This window comes from Cupressus sempervirens, chromosome 8 (genome assembly GCF_028749045.1).
Source record: "Cupressus sempervirens isolate cs-2001-9-10 chromosome 8, ASM2874904v1, whole genome shotgun sequence".
NCBI lineage: Eukaryota > Viridiplantae > Streptophyta > Pinopsida > Cupressales > Cupressaceae > Cupressus > Cupressus sempervirens.
The window spans coordinates 699,553,383-699,573,434 of record NC_143125.1 but is presented as its reverse complement, the minus strand read 5'-3'; the positions used below and the strand labels follow the sequence as shown (position 1 = coordinate 699,573,434).

At 38.8% G+C, this 20,052-nt stretch overlaps 1 protein-coding gene across 1 annotated transcript in view; it reads right to left on the bottom strand.

Annotated features, from left to right (window-relative positions):
• LOC149544373 (D-xylose-proton symporter-like 2) overlaps window positions 1-20,052 on the bottom strand; it is a 205,550-nt gene that overhangs the window by 36,364 nt on the left and 149,134 nt on the right. Inside the window, exon 13 of the mRNA XM_089798807.1 lies at window positions 6,223-6,360. Within this exon, the coding sequence (XP_089654933.1) occupies window positions 6,223-6,360 (138 nt within the window). The remainder of the gene's footprint in view (window positions 1-6,222; window positions 6,361-20,052) is intronic.

Here is a 20,052-nt window from a genome sequence, read left to right as displayed (position 1 = left end):
CTCAAATCTGCGTAATCTTTGTAGCATATATCATCCTCCAAATTTGCATTCTTCCAATCTTCCCTCGGTTGTTCTTGCATTTCTTCAAAGGTCGATTATTTCCCTCCATGTGGTGCCTCCGTCCGTGGTGGAAAAGACGACATGGAAGGTCGAGAGCGTACTAGATGAGGGTTTGCTTTACCCGACATCGAGTTTTTGCCGTGACCATTTTGTTCACCAGATATTTTAATGTTTGCCAAATCCTTGAGAGTTTCTTCCATGAGTCGTTGAGTATTATCGATCTATACCTGATTCCTCGCAAGTTCTCTTAGTAGTGCCATGAGTTTGGCAGTTGCAAGTTCTGGTTCGACAGCCATTCTATCAATGGAATGGGTTCTTCTTCTCTTCTGACTATAAACTCTCATTCACTGTCCACAGGCTGGCAAGATCGAAGCTCTGATACCACTATAATGCTCTGTTTCGAGTGTATGCTAGAATAATGGTAGCTGCTAGTAGTCGTGCGGTTGTTTCTTGGAGGTCATACGGTTGTTTCATTGAGGCCATACGGTATATTCTGTTACACCATGGGATATGTAGGAGCCACACAGTGAATGCAAAATGAGTTACAACAAGATGCCAAAACATGTATTTGCCAAACAATTAATGCTAGAGCAATGGAACCCAAAGATATATAACTATTTATATAAATGAATCTATAACAAAGATGGTGCACGAATTTACCAGATCTGAGCAAGTAATGCAAAATGGAATAGGGTGAGGGTTGAATCTCACCAAAATCAGAAAGCCAAATAGGGAAGGTCTTTCAAACTGAAATGAGGAACAATAGAGAACTCTGACAGGAATTCGCAGTACAGAGAAAATAATACAAAATTGCATACCTACGACTACCTACAAGTCATGCTTAAATACCCATCAGAAAAACTTTTTGAGGGTGTACAAAGATAGCCGACGACTACACTTACTTATGGAAACAAAACTACAATGGGTTCGAGATATTTTACATAAATCGGCCCATTAACAAAGATTTGATTAACGAATACCAAAAAAGACATGGAAGACATGATGCCAAAGACCACCTTCTTCTCGAAAGTGAGGCAAGTGACACCAACAATCGGCACAGTGAACATGGTACAATTGAAAGGCATGACAATGGTAATGATGGATCAGGTGGCCAAGTTGTTTTAGGATAATCACAATGCTTACTTCATTCATCTAAGGTAGAATTGGTTACACAGGCAAGAAGGGAGTTATCAGGCTGTCAAAGCTCACCCGGTTAGATTTCAAATCGAAGTATGGCAACTTTATTGTGCTTCTCAGCCAGATCATGGGCATGGCTCAAGGTATGCAATTCGACAATTGGATGTACTATTTTATTAATGAAATTGAAAATGGAAAGAGAAAATTTGATTGGGCTAGAATTATAAGTGAAAACTTAGAGTTGCAACCTAGGTTAGTGCAAAATCAAAACCAATTCTATATGGGGTCCCACATCTTTTATTTGATTTAGAGGTGGTGAAAATTGAAAAGTGAATCTCAAGGAAAAGTGAAATTTAAGGAAGAGAAAATTTGGAGGAAGTGATTTGAAAATATTTGAGGCTAGGCAAGGCTTGGCTATTCATGCAAACCAAATTCAAATATGAAGGTTAGAAAAGACCACGAAGGTTAAGGAAGGCAAGGATAATGAATGAGAAAAGTGAGACGAAATGTTGAAAGAGGTCAAGTTCAATTTCAAGGTGTGGCCAAGAGCAAGACTCTCAAATTGCAAGGAGGTTCGCATCTAGGCAAGCCATTGAGGCCAAGGCAAGATTACCCCAAGGGCATGGAGACCTCACCCTTTCAAGGTTAGCACATCAGGTACAAGCAAGTTCAAGTGGTGATGAGAAAGTTTCTATGGACGAGCTCAAGCATCCAAGGCTTCACCTCATCTCAAAGTTAAATAAATTTATAAGGTTGATGAGGTGGCAATTTCCTATGCATGCAATCAAATCATGCCAAGTGTCCTATGTTCTCATTGGCTGACAAATTATTGTAATTTTCTCATTGGCCCACAAAGTTGGTGCCCTCATGTAATTGGTTGAATGATGGCAACCCTAATTAGGGTTTGTAAGGTTTAATCATGGTTGTTGATTTTGCCTCTTAATCTTGGCCTCTTGTTGTAATTTTTAGCCTCTATATAAGGCCATTTTGTTCTGATTTGTAAAGGAGAGTTATGTTGGAGAATTGTTGTCAAAATACTATCAAAATTGTTCTTTATTCATTGTTGTGGCTTGCATGGTCGATATACATGATCATGTTGGTGTATTTGCATGTTTCTTCTCATCTCTCAAATTAAAGTAGGATTTCATTTCATATTGTTAGAGTAGAAGTAGATGGCTAGTTGTATGATGATGTTAGTGAATCTTTGATAGGGATCTATATACTAGGCCACTAGCATCCTAGCGGCTTGTTAGGAAGCCTTGAGTGATAATCTAGTCCAATTGCTCCCGAGTTCTACTTGCATTTCATCTTTCCACTTGTACTTCAAGTTGGGTTGGAAGATAGGTATTAGTGTGAAAATCCTAAGAGTATCCCTTAGAATCATTGCACCAATGGAGGTAGTGCCATTGGCAAGCTTTCATTTGGTTCGATCCCCATCCATTTGCTAATTACTTCATTCATAGGAGTAGTAGTAGTGCAGTAAGCAATTAGTGGTAGTAGTTGAAAGTGAAAGTGATCAAGGAGAAAAGAACAAGTCAAGCAAAGCGAAGTACCACCAAGTTGTCTTCGAATGAATAATGTAAGCCTGCCTACGTGATTAACCAACAAATCACATTACTATAACTGAGTTAGTATCCATAAGTGTAAGGAACCTTGGAGTTTTCTCATGTTCTTCATGAGTATTTACTTTTCAAGAGAGGGTTGAATGTTTGATATTCCATATCAAGTATTCAATTGCTATATGTTATGTAGTGGTACAAAATTGACATCAACACTAGTCATAATAACTCTTGTCGTAATGTACTGAGAAATTTACTGTCCCAATCATTGTGATCTTAGGGAGCTCTTAGAACTGAAACACTTCTCTTATTAACAAATTTGCAACCTATTGATGTGTGTTTTATGACTATACCAATACTAGAACCAAATTTTGAGATATCTTATCCTCTCTTGATTAAAATCATGTGTATGCTAAGACTGCAAAAGATCATACAATTGACTCCAAGGTTCTTTTATGTAAGTTCTTGATTGTGGATAAGCTCAATAGTAGATGTGATATGTTGGTATCATGAGTGGGCTTACATACTTGTTCTTTAGATGATTCAGATAATAATAGCTATCAAAACTATTCAAAATACATGCTAGTGAAAGTACTTTTTTGGGTTTTCCCAAAATATGTAGAGAGTAAATGAGAGTAGAGTTGAAAGTTCTATTCTATTATAATAGCTTGAAAGGTGACTACTACTATGATGAAATCTACCAAACTTTGCATTGCCAATTCAATAACTACACAAAGCTTGTACAATCCTCAAGGATGGAGCAAATAATTTTCACATCACAATGAACACCATCATAATGAACAATGCACATTAATAATATAAGTTAACATCCACATTAGGGGGCTTAGAACCGATCTTATATTGCACTTAAGAATCACCTAAGAACAAAAGGTACGAGCAAGACGATTCCACCAAAACACTATTCTCAACCATATTCATTTTAAGCACTTGAAAACAAATCTAAGTGAGAGAACAAAGAGAACACACAAGCACCAAAATACATCAAGAAATCACCAAACTTCAATGACAACTTTATTATCTAGGCAGCTCTTAAGAAACAATCTCAAAATCACTTCCTTACCAATGAGAAATGAGGCATTTATATGGGTCTCAAATTACAATGAGTGGATAGGATTGAAATGATACCAATGGCCCAAATCTTGCCACCTCAACCCTAATTAGGGTTAGGGCTTGGACAAAGAATCTAAAATTAGTGAGAGGACGCTTAGACTAATTAGAAGAAGGGTGTGCACTTAGTGGGAGAGTGATTAAAGATGATCCATAATGGACAAAGGTTCCTACAAAGTATTAAATGGTCATCTACTCCAAATAACTTGTCATTTATTTCTTTCCTCAAATGCAAAGAATATGGGCATGGCAATTTTAGAAGGTGACTGAGTGTCATTCTTTCTAAGCATTTTGTCATTGTTGAAGTATTTCATACTTGAAGTGAATCTCAAGAACATAAATATTTTCTTTGAGTGTCTAGAATGGGATATTTTCCTCGTTGTTTCGTAACGAATTCTTCCTCCTTGTTCTTTCCTCACAGGGAGCTTTGGATTTTTGAAGGAACTTCAAGATGTTGCATTCTTCCTCCTATGCTTGTACTTGAACTTAAATATTTGAGATCTTGAACCTTGAATTCCTTGTCTAGGATTACTTGAAACTTGGATGTCTTGAACATCAGAACTAAAACTCTAGGACAGGAATGTCTTCCTTGAATATCTAGGATAGATTTCTCATGTTTTCCTTGTACATCTTTAAGACTAGATTTCTTCATCCTAAAACTTTCTTGCAATGATGTCTTTCATCCTTTAACTTGTCAAGATGCCATATTCAAAATATCTCCTTGGGGACTTTGATTCTATTGCTCAAGTCACTTCTGTTCCATGGGTGCATTTGAAATCTGGAGAGGGAATTTCCATATTTAGCCAAATTTCAACCATTCTTTGCAATTTCTTCCTTGAGCATAGATGAGCTAGGTAGGCAAATTTTGAACACTTAGAAAAATTCCTTGGCATAGGCAAATTCATGTCCATGGGTGCAAATTAGACAAGGAGACATGTTCTTGGTCTTTAAATAAATCCATGAACATGCACAATTTGTGCTCTCAGGCACACTTAAGGCATAGAGACAAATTTTCCTTTGAATAATTCATAGTAATCTATGAATTCCCTCCCTTGGGCATGAATTGGAGGAGGAATCTTCCAACACTTTCAATCAGCCTTTGAGTTGGTGTTGGTTTATCTGTACCACTGTTTCCAGCTACTAGATAGAAGTGTAGTTAGAGGTTTCTTCTTGCCCATTACTCGCTCTGCGGGTAAGTGAATTCTTTCCTGAAATTTATGAGGAAAGAATATTGGTAACACCCCTCACAAATCTCTCAACTTCTTGCTTACTTTAAGTTGATCCAAGGAACAGTGAGAAGGGGGAGCCTTCCCTTTTAGGTAGGACAGATTTTGTCTCATACACTGTGTCTAGTCATCTTATTTTGCAATTGATTTTCACAAAATTGTCGGATTCAAAATATCCACCCAACATAATTGTTCCCCCAAAAGAAAAATCACCTACTAATAACTTCGTGGCCCCTCCTTAATGATGTCAAAGCCATAATTAAATATTTTAATACAACCGTAGTTTTTTTGCCTCTTTATATAATTTTACCATCTCCCCTTTATTTCTTAGTGCTTTAATCTATGGAGGAAAATGAAATAATAGGCTAGCATTTTATCCAATTATTTATTGACAATCTAGACAAGAGGGGGCATTACAAACATGACTTTTAATTTGAAACCTCATTAAAGAGATCCAGCACTCCATAGAAGCTGCACTCAACTAGTCATTCAAATTTCAACATGACCACATAAACCTTGTTTTGATTTTGGAAATCACCTAAAATTTCTTATTCTCCAACTTTTAAATGACCATCAATGTTAGTACAACAATAGGAATTCTTGATTTAAGTGAAAAACTACAGCAAAAGCTTTCATTCTTGATCTTCTTATTTTTAAAGGCATTTAGTAAACATCAAATATACCAGATTTATTATCATTGAAAAGCAAGATTACAAAATAATGGTTTGGATAAATTTTGACAAATAACCCTTACGAAATAGATATATCTCTACTATGAAACCTCAGAAATAGAATCAGAAGTAAGACTCAATCTTTAACATACGATATTAATAATATAATATTATTCAATAAATAAATTATAAAAATAAAAATCTCTCAGGCATTTTAATGGGTTAGAAGATTTAGAAACTAATATAGTAGAATAGATTTCTTATGATCCTTTTTCCCCCTTGACCTGTAAAACTTACAAATAAGGTTGAACTTCAAAATTTTGAAAACCACTAATCAAACCTACAAGTTGTGTTAATAACTTTCTTACAAGATAGAAAAAATAATATGAAGCCACATCTCCACAAAAAGAACAGAAATATAACCATACTAAAAATGCTCACCCGTAAAGGAGAGAAGGAGAATGTAACAAGAGCATTTGAAGCAAAATTCACAAGAACAGCAACACTTATTCCACGACCTCTTGTGCGCAAGGGAAAGATCTCTGAGACCATCAGCCAGCTAATGGGGCCAAAAGACACCTGCATTATAAATCATTTTCGTCTCACTATGTCAAAATATCAACTAAAAGTAAATGTTGTGTATAATTATATAATATGAATCAATAAAATACATATATGGCATGATGGGAAGTAGCATGAGAAATAATCAAAGGCTTGACTGTACTTTTTCATCATATGAAAGTCATTGTAAGAATACCATCTATACAACTTGGGAAAGAAAATACTTTTCAATAAAGTTAAATTTCTCCAACATTACTAGCACTCATAACAGAGAATATCAATCAACAAAAGCAAGAAAATCAATTGTTCCAATTTAACATGTATCAACCCTTAAAACATATACCAGATTCAGTCATTTGGAGCCTAAGAGATTCAATAGAAGGTTGATTCAGAGGACAACAGTCCCAAGTGCTTGAACTTAAAGGAGACTGTAGATCATCCACGTAAACGTGTATGAGGCACAATTATTCACCATCACAAACAGAAAATCTGAATCAAAGAGCTTCTTCACAAACTATACTATTACGTTAATAGGTGTTCAATCAATAGGAATTCCTTGACGGTAGATTCAAACGCCTCCAAACTCCTTTTTAAAACAGAAATACATTGTAACATTACAGACCCAGATTGACAATTACAAAAATAAAAAATGTTTAGTGGTTAATCAGAATCAATTTATGTTAATTGTCATATTCCAGCTTAATCCTGCTTCTTTTTTATTAGATTTTCATTTCCATAAGCTGTGTTGCATGGTAGATGCACAAGATGAATCTTGTAACTTAGCACAAGGTGGAATTGTAAACTAGGCAAAGATATATACAAGGAGTAAAGCCATTTTCTGCGCTGAATGATAGTAATGTTTCCACATTCTACTGGCTGCAAAGAACTAGTGCAGATTACAGGGACCATATCATGTCATGGCTGATAAATGAGATATTTGAACCTCAAAGCTGCAAAGGGAATGCAGTGATATTGCATGCCGGGAAGGCATTTGTGCAAAGTCACAAGCACCAAAAAATTATAAAATAAGCTATAGGATACAGGTAACTGCAAAATAAGTAAATAAGAAAAAAGTAATATATAATTTGTGGATGAAGTCCAATTATGCACCCTGTGAAAGTGATGGACCTTTATTATATGAATTTTTGTTACTAGACTGTGTTTTGAGTCACATCTGATCAATTTGACATACATCACTAATGCTAGAACAACTTTTTTGTTAATCTCCAGATGTCATGACCTCATTTTGGGGCATGTATATTCTTTTCTTCAACCTTTGTAATAAAGTTTAGATATGGAAGCCGCATCCTTTCAAGTTTGTTCAGCCCATAGGTGAATAGTAAAGAAACATATAACTTAAAGTAAAATATTATTCATTCATCAAATGCTTTTGTACATAACAATAATGTTCAATACAATGATGCCCAAAATACATAAGTGTATGCCACATTTATAATATCCGACATGGTGCCAATGAAACGACACAACCGTGCATGCTGTCTAACTACCCCATTTGCCAGACATCATCCCCCCCCCCCAAAAAAAGAAAAGTTCTCTCCTAGCGACTCAAAACTAACAAAATTAGGAGACAACATACTAACATAGAAACAAACATAGACTAGGGAGGAGGTTGCGTCCTTGAAGTGTTCAGCAGCTGGTACAACTCGTAGACCTGATCAGTGCATATACGTATGTCCTTTTGCATCTGTGTGTTAACTTCCATCGCCTCATTCTGCTTGTAATCCTTTTTCGGCCTTTTCCTCATCTTGTAAGAGCACTGCTCGCTAGTCCACCCATGCTGCCTGCTGACTGGCCAATTCAACAGCTAGCTTCTCTCAAACTTCTACCTTGACTTCCCTGGACCTCTCATTTGCAACCCTCTCTGCTTCCCTATCTGCCTCTGCATGCCAATGAGCATAGTAGACGTCTTTATATGCCCCTACTATCTCATGTGCAAGCTTCTCCATATAAGTATTGCATGGTCCCAATTCGTGCTTTGTAGTTCAATCAACCCGCATCTCCGGTGTTTCCACGGATGGCCATCCTTTGGCCTCAAAGCAAGAGTGAAAATGCTCAGAAAACCCCCGTTGGATATAGGCTCCAACCAATTGCAATTCCCTCATACAAGTCAAAGCATGCTGCCCAATAATTCAACCTCTCTCCAGAACAACCTCCATGGCTCTAATGTATTCCATGCATCTCTCCTCATCCGACCCATAATTCAGTCTATCCTCAGTGTTGGGATCCTGCTCTTGCCCTTTTTGTGGCAGCCATGTCCACCTCCGGTGTGGCCTCCTCATCTTTGGGTGCATCCTTGGATTGTGGTACTCTCGACTAATGTGGCGTTAAAATGGCAGCTACTCCTGGGAATACCTCTCCCTACCTTGGGGACTGAATGGAGGAACGGACATCTGCAAGAATGAGTTGGAACTGCTGTCTCAAGAATGCACTGGCTCAATCCATCACCTCAACACCCTCATCCTCTGGTTGTGTTGCCTAGGCCATTCCAACACTCTCAACCTCTGGCTGTGTTGGTTGGGCCACACTCATGGGTTCGGCCAATAGGGATGAATCTATGGTGACAACAACCTCTGAGCCAATCATGTCCAGTCGAACTTGAGGCTCGAGCTTTGGTGCTAACCCTGTTGGCACTACTATAGCTAGGCCTGGTGTGACTAGATCTATTCAGACGTTCCCTGGAGTCATAACATCTGTGGTTTCTGTCATGGTTGTGGGTGGAGTCATGACAACTGGCGGATGCCTCTGGCCTAATGGAGGAATAAGCGGGGTGGTGGCTATCAAGTGCGCTGAAGTCAGCAATTGAGGAGTGAAAAGTGTTTTAGGTGGGGGCCTTGCATCTGCATTCCCAACCTCTGTTGAAGTACTATCTCCCTCTGAATCGGTCCCACCACTCTGTGGTATCCTCTCATCTGCTATTCGTGTCACTATAGGCATCTAAGCTCTGCAATACCCTCTTCTAGCCAGCCACCTGTGTCCAAATGCCTCTAGTAAAATATTGGGGGTTCTCTTGGCGCCAGTCTTCGTCTCGGTGGGACTTCAAACTCATTCGCTGGGATTTGATGGAGCTCAGCTTCAAGGAACAACCCAATAGCATGGTGCAACATATAGAATGTGTGATGTTGGAGTGTCATGAATTCCTCCATTCTATCTGTGAGGACGGTCGCCCAATCATATATCATACCATTCATGATGCCATTCATGAAGGTAATCTGAGACAGGGTAATATCTGAAGCCCTAATCACCCCTGTTAACCTTGTTTTTATCACATCCATAATACATCTCCAATGGCCTTCTCGGATGAAGTCCTGCCGCAGTCCTCAACTCTTAGTATCCCTTACAATGGACTCAAATTCCACTGGTGTGAGGTCGCATCCCACGAACTTCACCCAATACTCCTTACGTTCTTGCGGCAATTTGTGGTTTGTGGTCACCAATTTTCGGCCTCCTTGGCCAAGAACACCAAGAAACCTACTGAAATCTCGAGCTTTGAAGGAGGTTGTCGTATGATGCTTCTTGTATACAAATATACTTGTTCTATTATGCCTATTGTATGTTTCGATCATAGTTCTTAATATCGTCTCAAATAGCCATATGGAAAACATGAGAAGTTGTATCGCCCAATGTACTTGCGCACATATTAGAATTTGTTTGATGAGGTCTGTGTTAGCCGTTTCTTGCCACCATCTGTGGCACTCACTGCCATTCAGCCTTTCAAACTATATTGTGAGATGTGAAAGGTTGGCCTTTACCTTCTGCTTCTTGCTGCTCGATGCTCCCAACCCTAAAACACAGACTCCTGAGGCCAACACTCTTGCATTTTTGTCCATCTCAGCACTATTTTCCTTCAACTGATCCTTCTACTGTCTTCTTTTCCCTACAAACTGCATACTAACAGTCTCCTGTTTTTTCTTTATTGTAACAAAAAATGGTTAGGTTTTGCTTCTCCTTTTGCTTCCTTGTGGTAATGCTTCTCTGGACAGCAAATTGCTTCCCCTTATTACCTTCGTCTTTCTCACATCTAACCTTTATTGGCTGAGCTTTTTTTTTCTCCTCTCCCTTTCTTTACTCTTCCTCCACAGAATGTTCCTTCACACTTCTCTATGGGTGCCGATTTTCTCATTGTACGTGCCTCTACTTGTTCTTTTACTCTCCGTGAACTCTTATACTTCTCCGTAGGTGGGCGGATCTTTTTTCTTGACCATGGACACCCTTCACTCTCCTCCATGGACGTTGTTTTCCCTCTCCTTTTTCCTTTTATGTAAGGTGCTCCTATTAATTTCCCTTTACGCAAGACACTACTATTTCGTTTCTCTGCAAACACTTCCCTTTCTAATTTCCCGCAGCCCCTCCTCTTTTCCCTCTATTTTGTGCAGAATGCATGATGTTTTTTCCTGTTTCCTCGGTGGGCACGGTCACCTTCTTCGGGGACACCCCCTTCTCCTTCCCCACAAACACTTGCTTTTTTCTTTTTTTGCGGATATTGGTTTTTCCTCTTTGCTACTTTCTTTCTTTTTTTCCTTTTCTGTGCACTTCCACTTCTTCCCTTTATGCACGACAGTGTTTGCGGCTATCTATCCACGGAGACACTCTCCGTGAAACATGTCTGCAATAAAGTTGTTTTTTTAAAATTTATTTACTTATTTTTAAATTTTTATTTTTTTTTAAAGCTTACTAAGTTGAATTTCCGGCCAGTAGTACCGCTTGCCTCACCTTCTTGTCATTCTTGATAGATTTTTAGCTTCAATCCATTAATGGCGTCAGGAATTTCTCGCTCATCCAAGGTCCATAATTTGATAGAAACATTATCACCAACTTCTCTGATTTTATATGGTCCAAGCCATTTGACCTTGAATTTCCTCGGTTTCATCACATTGCGGACATTGTACGGAAGCACCAGTTAGCCTAGCTGGAACCTAGTCCTTTTCAAATGTTTATCATGCCATGCCTTTCGACAAGTTTGTGCCACCTTCGTCGCCCATTGCATCGTTAATCTTCGTTCATCCAAGTCGTTCAGTTGATATAGGTGCTCTCATAAACTTTCCATATCTCCGAGTCTATTTTCAATTTCAATCTGGAGGCTCGAGACCATGAACTCAGCTGGCATCACAACCTCTTGCCCAAACATTAATTGGAATGTCGTCTATCCAGTCGTGACTTTGAATGTTGTGTGGTAGGCCCATAGTACCGAAGGCAACTTTTCCTCCCAGTCTGCCTATTCTATTCCGCATGATTTATATATGATAGCCACGAGGATTTTGTTTTTCACTTCTGCCTAGCCATTGGCTCGTGGGTAATACTGATTTGACAATGAATGAAAAATCTTGAATTCAATTCTCAATAATCTAATCACGTGATTCAAAAGGTTGCCTCTTTCGTCACTTGTCAATTGGATGGGTATGTTGTACCATGTGATGATCTGCTCATATAAAAATTTTGTGGTACTTATTGCAAACTTGTCGGGTAGTGCCCGTGCTTCTACCCATTTTGTTAAATATTCAATGGCCACTACTGTGTATCAGCGTCAGAGCCTAGTCGCCTTTAGTGAACCCACAAAGTCCAATCCCTAATGCTCAAATAATTTCTAAGCGTGGGAAGGGTTTAATGACATGAAGTCCCACTTAAGTGGTTTTCTAGCTCTCTGGCATGTATCACAGCTTAACACCCATTCCCATGCATCATTGTAGAGTGTGGGCCACCATAATGCAGCAACCAAAACCATCCATGCAACTATGTCGGTCCCATGTGGCCACCTGTTAGACCTTCATGTGCCTCCCTCAAAATACTCTACACTTCCTCTTCCATTAGGCATCGCCTTAGTACTTGATCTAGAACCATCTTATATAGGAGACCATTTATCAATTGGAAAGTCTAACTCCTTCACACTAGCTTTCGTTGTTCGCCTTGCGGCATCTCCCTCGGAAATCAAGATGTGGATAGATATTCCCCAATAGACTTATACCATCCTGGAAGGATGGCAATCTTGAACAAGTGTGCATCCGAAAAATCATCATTGACCCCTTCGGTAGCTGTCCTGTATTGATTCAGGAGAGCTGGTCGGCAATGACATGACTTTTCCCTGGTCGCACAATAATGGTGAAACTAAACTCTTGTAGTAGTAACAACCATCTACTAATCATTCCTTAGATGATTGGTTTGTTCACTAGGTACATCAACACCTAGTGGTCTACGTAAAAGGTAAATGGTGTAGCCAAGAGGTAATGTCGAAAATTTTGGACAGCGTACACCATCCCAAGGGCCTCCCTTTCAGTGGTGTTGTAATTCTTCTTGGCTTTTGAAAGTAGCTGGCTTCCGAAATATACTGGGTGCTCCAAGTCATGGTCACCAGTTTGTGCCAATGTTGCACCTATAGCGAAGTAAGAAGTGTTCACATGGACGTGGAACTCCTTGTCCCAATTTGGTTATGCTAAGATGGCCCCCCCCAACAATCTATTCTTCAAATTTACAGGTAGTCTCTTGCTCGGAGCTCCAAACGTATAGTTCTCCCTTATGTGTCAACTTGTCGAGGGGAAGAGCAATTCGAGCGTAGTTATTTATGAACCGTCCGTAGTACCGAATGTGCCAAAGAAAAGATTTCACTCCAATTAACTTTGTCAGGGCTTCCATTTCCACAATCACCCTCACTTTATCCAGGTCGGTCTTCTATCGTGACTTGCAAACAATGTGCCCAAGTAATTTGCCTTGAGGAACCATGAACCAACACTTTTAGGGTTCAGTGCTAGCGTTGCCCACCGAGACCTCTCCATACATTCCTGGAGTGTGTTCAACTGGTTGTCTTGTCCACTGAAGATGGACCAATTATCCAAAAATGCTCGGAAGTTGCCCACTAACATTTTGTCAAAGATGTGTAAAATGATTCTCTGAAATGTAGTAGGTGCATTACAAAATCCGAAGGGCATCTAATTATAAGCATATACTCCATCCTCCACCGTAAAAATAGTGTTTAATTTATCTTCTTCAGCAATGGAGATCTAGTTATAACCAGAGAATCCATCCATGAAGGGGTGCATCTCGTGTTGTGCCACTTCTTCCAGAATTGTGTCGGTGAACAGGATGGGGAATGGATCTTTTGTCGTGACGGAATTCAGCCACCAGAAGTCCACACATCTAGATTTGGATCTCGGCCTTCTTCTTGGATATCACAATTAGTGACACCCACTCACTTGTTTGGACTTTAAATATTATGCCGACTTCCAGCATTCATTGTATTTCCTCATCTACGTGTGTTGTGTAGTTCTTATTCATTTTGTACAGTTGCTTCTGCATAGGTATGGCTTCAGGCACCAAGGGTATGCAATGAATGCACATATCCGGTAGGACCCCTTTTAAATCCTTATAAGTCTAGACAAATACATCTTTATACTCCATAAAGATCTTAAATGTTGCAGCCTTCAATACAGGGTTGTAGTTGTCTCCAAGTGCGTTACTTAGGTTTTCCACGTCGCCAAGATGGGTGGCCTCCATTGACAACTCTCCATATCTAATGGCTTTCCCTTCACAGGGATGAGCGAGACTCTCATTGATCTCTACGTTGCCTTCTTTGTATTTCACAAACTCTGGTGGCAATACCTCCTTCTCACCTTCTGGTTCATAGTCTTCCATTTGCCAATGGAAAAGTCCATTCATTGACTTAGTCTCACCACCTGAACATTCCTCCAATTCCAAAATGCCCTCGTCGTTCAGATCTATGCGAGCTCTTCCCTCATCCATCTGATGTTCCCCGTCGACTTGGACTTCGACAACGACGCCATTTCTTCACTTACTATCTACATTTGGAGGTTAGTGGCGAACTTTCGCCCTCTACTTTCCATTGACAAAATATTCTTTTTCCAATTGTGATTCACCTTGGCTACCACCAGCCATCCTCTTCAAGGAATGGCATCATATCCCTTTTTCTTCAAGGGAATCACCACGAAATTGAGCACAAATGGTTCTGTCTTGATGGTGACCCACTGAGCCACCATGGTCCCTAACGGCTTTATTCCCTGTAGGTCGGTGCCGAGAAGGTTGAATGTGGGTGGCCACAAGGTACGCTTGTCGAGTTTCTTCCCTGTCTCCTCAAGAAGAACATTCACCTCAGACCCACCATCCACGATGGCGTCTGTCAAGATGGTTTCGAGGATTCCCATCTTGACCATCACTGGGTAACGGCCATTGCTTACTGTCAGCAACATAAGATCTGTGGTCAACCCTCCTGGTAAAGTTGGTTGCTCATTCGTCTTGGGCTGGTTTGTGTAGGTGTTCAATAATGTCATCCTTAACTGTGGTACTATTTGTAAGAGGTCTTGAAGTTTGATGGGCACCTCGATTTGCAACATCGGGTTCAATAAGTTATTCTCTTCCTTTGTTCATCCAGGAGTAGTTCCATTGATATCTTTTGTATCCTTCATTACCCTTTCTATTTCTTGTTGTGCCTCCTGTAGTCTTTGCTTCGCTATGCAGGGATCTAAATACATTGTCTACTTGGTTTGTTTGAGGATGAGGACAAGGACCTTCTCCTCATCAATGTTAAGGAGGTTGACTTGTTTTGAGTAGTTGGCATTTTCGTGGTCCCCTGGGCGACACTATCAACACAATTTCTAAGTAGTGTCACTCTTTGGGCAATCTCTAGCAAAGTTGCCCCATTGGCTACATGCACAACATTGGATTATGGGCCTTCCCTTGGAGTCATACTATATCCTATTCTTCTTGTCATTTCCACCCTGTCCCCTTCGGCAGTTGTTTCTATACTGCTCGATGTTGCATCGTTGTTGTTCCCCTGCGTCTCATTATTAGTGCTGGAGGTGGATGGTTGTTTTTGCATGAAGAGTATTTGTTGGCTTTGTGTATTCATGTTATAGGGGCACTCCTTCGTAGAATGGCTCAAAACTTGACAAATATCGCACATCGCCTTCTTAGGACATACTCCCTTTGTGTGTCCTTTCTCTTTACAATCAGTACACCATATTTCTGCCTCCTCTGTACAACTAGTGGTTCCCTTCATGGACTTGAATTCCTTCCTCATCCACTCCATGTCCTTTTGGAGGGCCTCTACTTTCTTGTTGGGTTCTTCGTCGTTGTTGGCACTACTTTCCTCTTCAGCGGACTCATTGCTCTTAGAGGAGGATGAGGATTTTCTTTTCTTCTTCTTTTCTTTTGTCGTCTTGTCCTCACTTTCGAAGTTCATGGCACGGTCATAGGCGTTTGTGTATGATGTGGGCGAAACTATCTTCATCTTCTTTCTCAGTGCCTTGTGGAGTCCTACAAACCATCGTTTCTTTAGTTCATCGGTGGGTTGGGTACCCATCTTGCTAAGAAGATCCTTAAGCCTTCGATTGTATCCTTAAGAGATATTTGAGATTGTAAGCACCGACTGAATGTCACTATGAATCTATTGCCCTGAGTCTAAGGTAGCCTTAGAGGAAATGAAACAGTGTGATGCCCACTCCATGTCATCATGCCTCACAATAGCCCCCATCTTGTGGGCTGAAATCAACCTGGGTTCACCCTCTAGGATTGCCTTAAGGATCACTTGTCGGCCATTCTATAAGAATTCCAGCTGCATCTTATCATGATCAACTGTGTACCTACCAATAGTCTACAACCACTGTTTTTCCAACATGGCATATAATCCATCCAAATTGACTACATAAAAATCTGCCTCAAGAAGAAAGTCGTCAATGTGAATCAAAAGTCCCGACACTTTCCTTGTGCACCTCAATCTCTCACTTGCCACTCTAACCTCGAACTTGAAGAATCAGCTGAAGTATTATCAAAATTCAAAGAATTCAATGACCTAGCTGAAAATCAAGGAGGACAAAAAATAAAAATACTAAAAGCAGACAATGGCAGTGAATACATCTCCGAAAATTTTAAAATCTTTTGCATTGTTGTTGGGATTAAGAGGGAGTTTACTGTACAATATAATTCTCAACAAAATGTTTTTGCAGAACGTAAAAATAGATCGATTGTTGAATCAGCTAGAGCAATGATGCATGATCAAAACCTTCATACTTCCTTCTGGGCTAAAGCATCTAACACTGCAGTCTTCATTCAAAGCAGAGGTCCACACTTAGTATTAGAGAATATCACTCCCAAAGAAGTATTTACAAGCATTAAACCAGATCTAAGTCATCTAAGAATATTTGAATGTCCTGTTTATATCCACATTCCTAAAGAGAAAAGAACAAAACTAGAACAATCCGGAAAGAAGGGGATACTCAATGGATACAGTAAATTAACCAAAGGCTACAAGGTCTTTATTTGAGTTCAAAGAACAATTGGGATTAATAGAGATGTGAAATTTGAAGATATCGCTTTTAATATTTCTACGAACAATGATGAATCTATTCCTGAAGTAGATGAAAATCACCAAACAGAAATTGAGAGGGAGAATGATATTGAACCATCCTCTATCACTACATCTAATCATGAAGATTCCGAAAATGTCAACAATAAAAAGAGGCCACTTTGGGCTAGGAAAATGAAAGAAGAAAATTAGGTTGAGCCTAATGAAGTGATTTGAGAAGTAAAAAAATGAGAAATCAATCATGTCATGTTGCATTATTAACTGAACTTATAAATAGAACCTTCAGATGTTAAAGAAGCATGTTCAAATCAGCCTTGGAAAGAAGCAATGTTTGAAGAATATAACTCCATACTAAAAAAAGATGTATGTGATGTCATACTGAGACCTAAAAGCAAATCAGTTGATTCTTCTAAATGGTTGTTTAAAATTAAGCATGCATTTGATGGTAGCATTGATAAGTACAAAGCTAGATTTGTAGCACAGGGTTTCTCACAAAAAGAAGGCATCGATTATGAGGAAACATTTGCACCAATTGCTAGATATACTTCAATTAGAACCATCTTGGCTATCGCAACATCCAAAGGATGGAAGGTTCATCAAATGGATGTCAACACAACATTCCTAAATGGCAAAATTGAAGAAGAAGTTTATATCAAGCAACCAGAAGGATTCAACACTCATGACAACCAAACTCACGTTAGTAAATTAAAGAAAACTCTATATGGTCTCAAACAGGTTCCCAGAGCGTGGTATGAAAGGATAGACAACTCTCTAATGAAGTCAAGATATTTTAAAAATGAAGTTGATCCTAACTTATACTTCAAAATAGAAGGTGATGATATGATTATTCTTGTGTTATATGTTGATGATTTGTTAATAACAGGTGAAGAACATCTCATAAAGAAATGCAAACAAGAACTCACAGTAGAGTTTGAAATGAAGGATTTAGGTCTTTTTCACTACTTTCTTGGATTGGAAGTCTGGCAATAGAATGACTACATTTTTCTGTATCAAGGAAAATATACAGTCGACATTTTAACAAAATTTGGAATGATGGAATGTAAACCAGCTTCTACTCCTGTGGAAGTCAATCTACACATGTTGAAGGATGATACGATCAAATTAGAACCTACAAATTCTACTTACTATAAGTAGATCATTGGATCTTTAATGTATTTGGTGAATACTCGTCTTGACATATGTTATGCTACTAACACCTTGAGTCAGTTTATGTGTGCACCAAAGAAGATACATCTACATGCAGGTAAATACATTTTGAGATATCTAAAGGGTACTATTGGCATGGGAATCAAATATAAGTCAAAATCGAACTTCATGGATATTCTGATTCCGATTGGGTTGGCAGTCCTATTGAATGTAAGAGTACTTCTGGATGTTGCTTCAGTTTAGGATCTGGAATGGTTTCTTGGTTCAGTAGAAAATAATGTTCAGTTGCATTAAGTTAAACCGAAGAAGAATAAATTGCATCTTCCTTGGGTGCTAGAGAAGCAGTATGGCTATGGAAGTTGTTAGTAGATTTGTTCAAACGACCTTTGAAGCCCATTGTGATTCATTTTGATAATCAAAGTTGCATCAAGCTTTCAGCTAATCCAGTTTTCCACAATCGTTCCAAACATATTGAAATTCCTTAACACTACATTAGAGATATGGTGGATCAGGGAATTATTCAACTGCAGTACATTAGTACTAATGAGCAAACAGTAGATATTTTTACTAAGCCTCTTGCTAAAGTGAAGTTGAAATACTTCAGAGAAAAACTTGGTATGATTAAATTGCAATATTGAATATTAAATTTAAGTTTTCAATTCATGTGAGTTTATACTTCTATTGTTGTTTAGTCGCATCAGATATGTAATGAAAGGTGACAATCTTTCATGGACATATATATTCAAAAGGTAATCATTTGTAAGATGACAAACTTGCAAATAATACGCCTATTGTTTTAGAAAATTAGAGATCATAGATAACATATCCATTGTGATTACTCTAGATATTGTTTCGAACAATTAGAGATCATAATATATGTTATGATAGTGTTCATAGCATGGTGACTTTAATTATTTGTCTAGTCACTATTTCAAAGTGCTAAGAGGGAGTGTTGATGGATAGCATCAGTATAAGTAATGATGTTCATCATATATAAGAAAATCTGTATCAAGTTTATCTAATAATACTCATTAATGTTATTTACACACACACACACACATATATATATTATTGTTTAGATGATTGTCTTAAACATTCGGTTGATGTTATTATCAGCAGACGGTATTATATTGGCGGACATCTTTAAGTATATACTATCGGTGCTCGTGTATTATGTCGCGAATTGCTTATAATAAAGCATCGTTAATATTTTTGTTTACTCTAACAAATAGGTGTTAGTTATGCCTCCGTAGAGGCATGACTCTTTGGGTGTCATGACTCTTCACTACATATAAGTGTATATGCAGATTGCTAAGGATAACAATAAATACATGGCATTATAAGTCCCAGTGATCTGTACTATAATTACGGATAAATTCTCAACCTTTTTCGCTGCACTCTTCATTGAAAGACTTTCAATATATTCCTTCTACAGTATGTGTTATAAGCAGTCTTAATTGGAAGATTTCCTACATCTCAACAATCAAGAACATTCACCATTTGAAGTACAATTTTGTTCTGCAATTATTCAAGTAAAAATATCTATCATTATTCATATATACTGTAATAGTTTTGTCTATCAAATATCACTAAAACTTGAAAGGATGGAGCGTATGCTTACAACCAAATGCCCTTCAGATTGTGTAATGCACCTGCTACGTTTCAGAGGATCATTTTGCACATATTTGGATGATTGTGCAAAATGTGGGTAGGTAACTTCTGAGCATTTTTGGATGATAGGTCCATCTTCAGTGGACACGACAACCACTTGAAGGCACTCCAGGAATGTATGGAGAGATGTAGGCAGGCAAGGTTGGCATTGAATCCAAAAAAAAGTCAGTTCATGGTTCCTCAAGGAAAACTACTTGGGCAAATTGTTTGCAAGTCAGGATTGAAGACCTACCTTGATAAAGTAAGGGTGATCATGGAAATGGAAACCCCAACGGATGTATCTGGAGTCAAGTCTTTTCTCAGGCATATTGGATATTATAGATGGTTCATAAAGAACTACGTCGGAATTGCTCTCCTTCTGGACAAGCTGACACAGAAGGGAGAACCGTACGTCTGGAGTTCTAAGCAGGAGACTGCCTTCACAAAGTTGAAAAATAAATTGTTGGAGGTGCTCATCTTGGTGTACCCAAAATGGGACGAGTTCCACATCCATGTAGGCACTTCAAACTTCACCATAGGTGCAAAACTGGTGCAAACTAGCGACC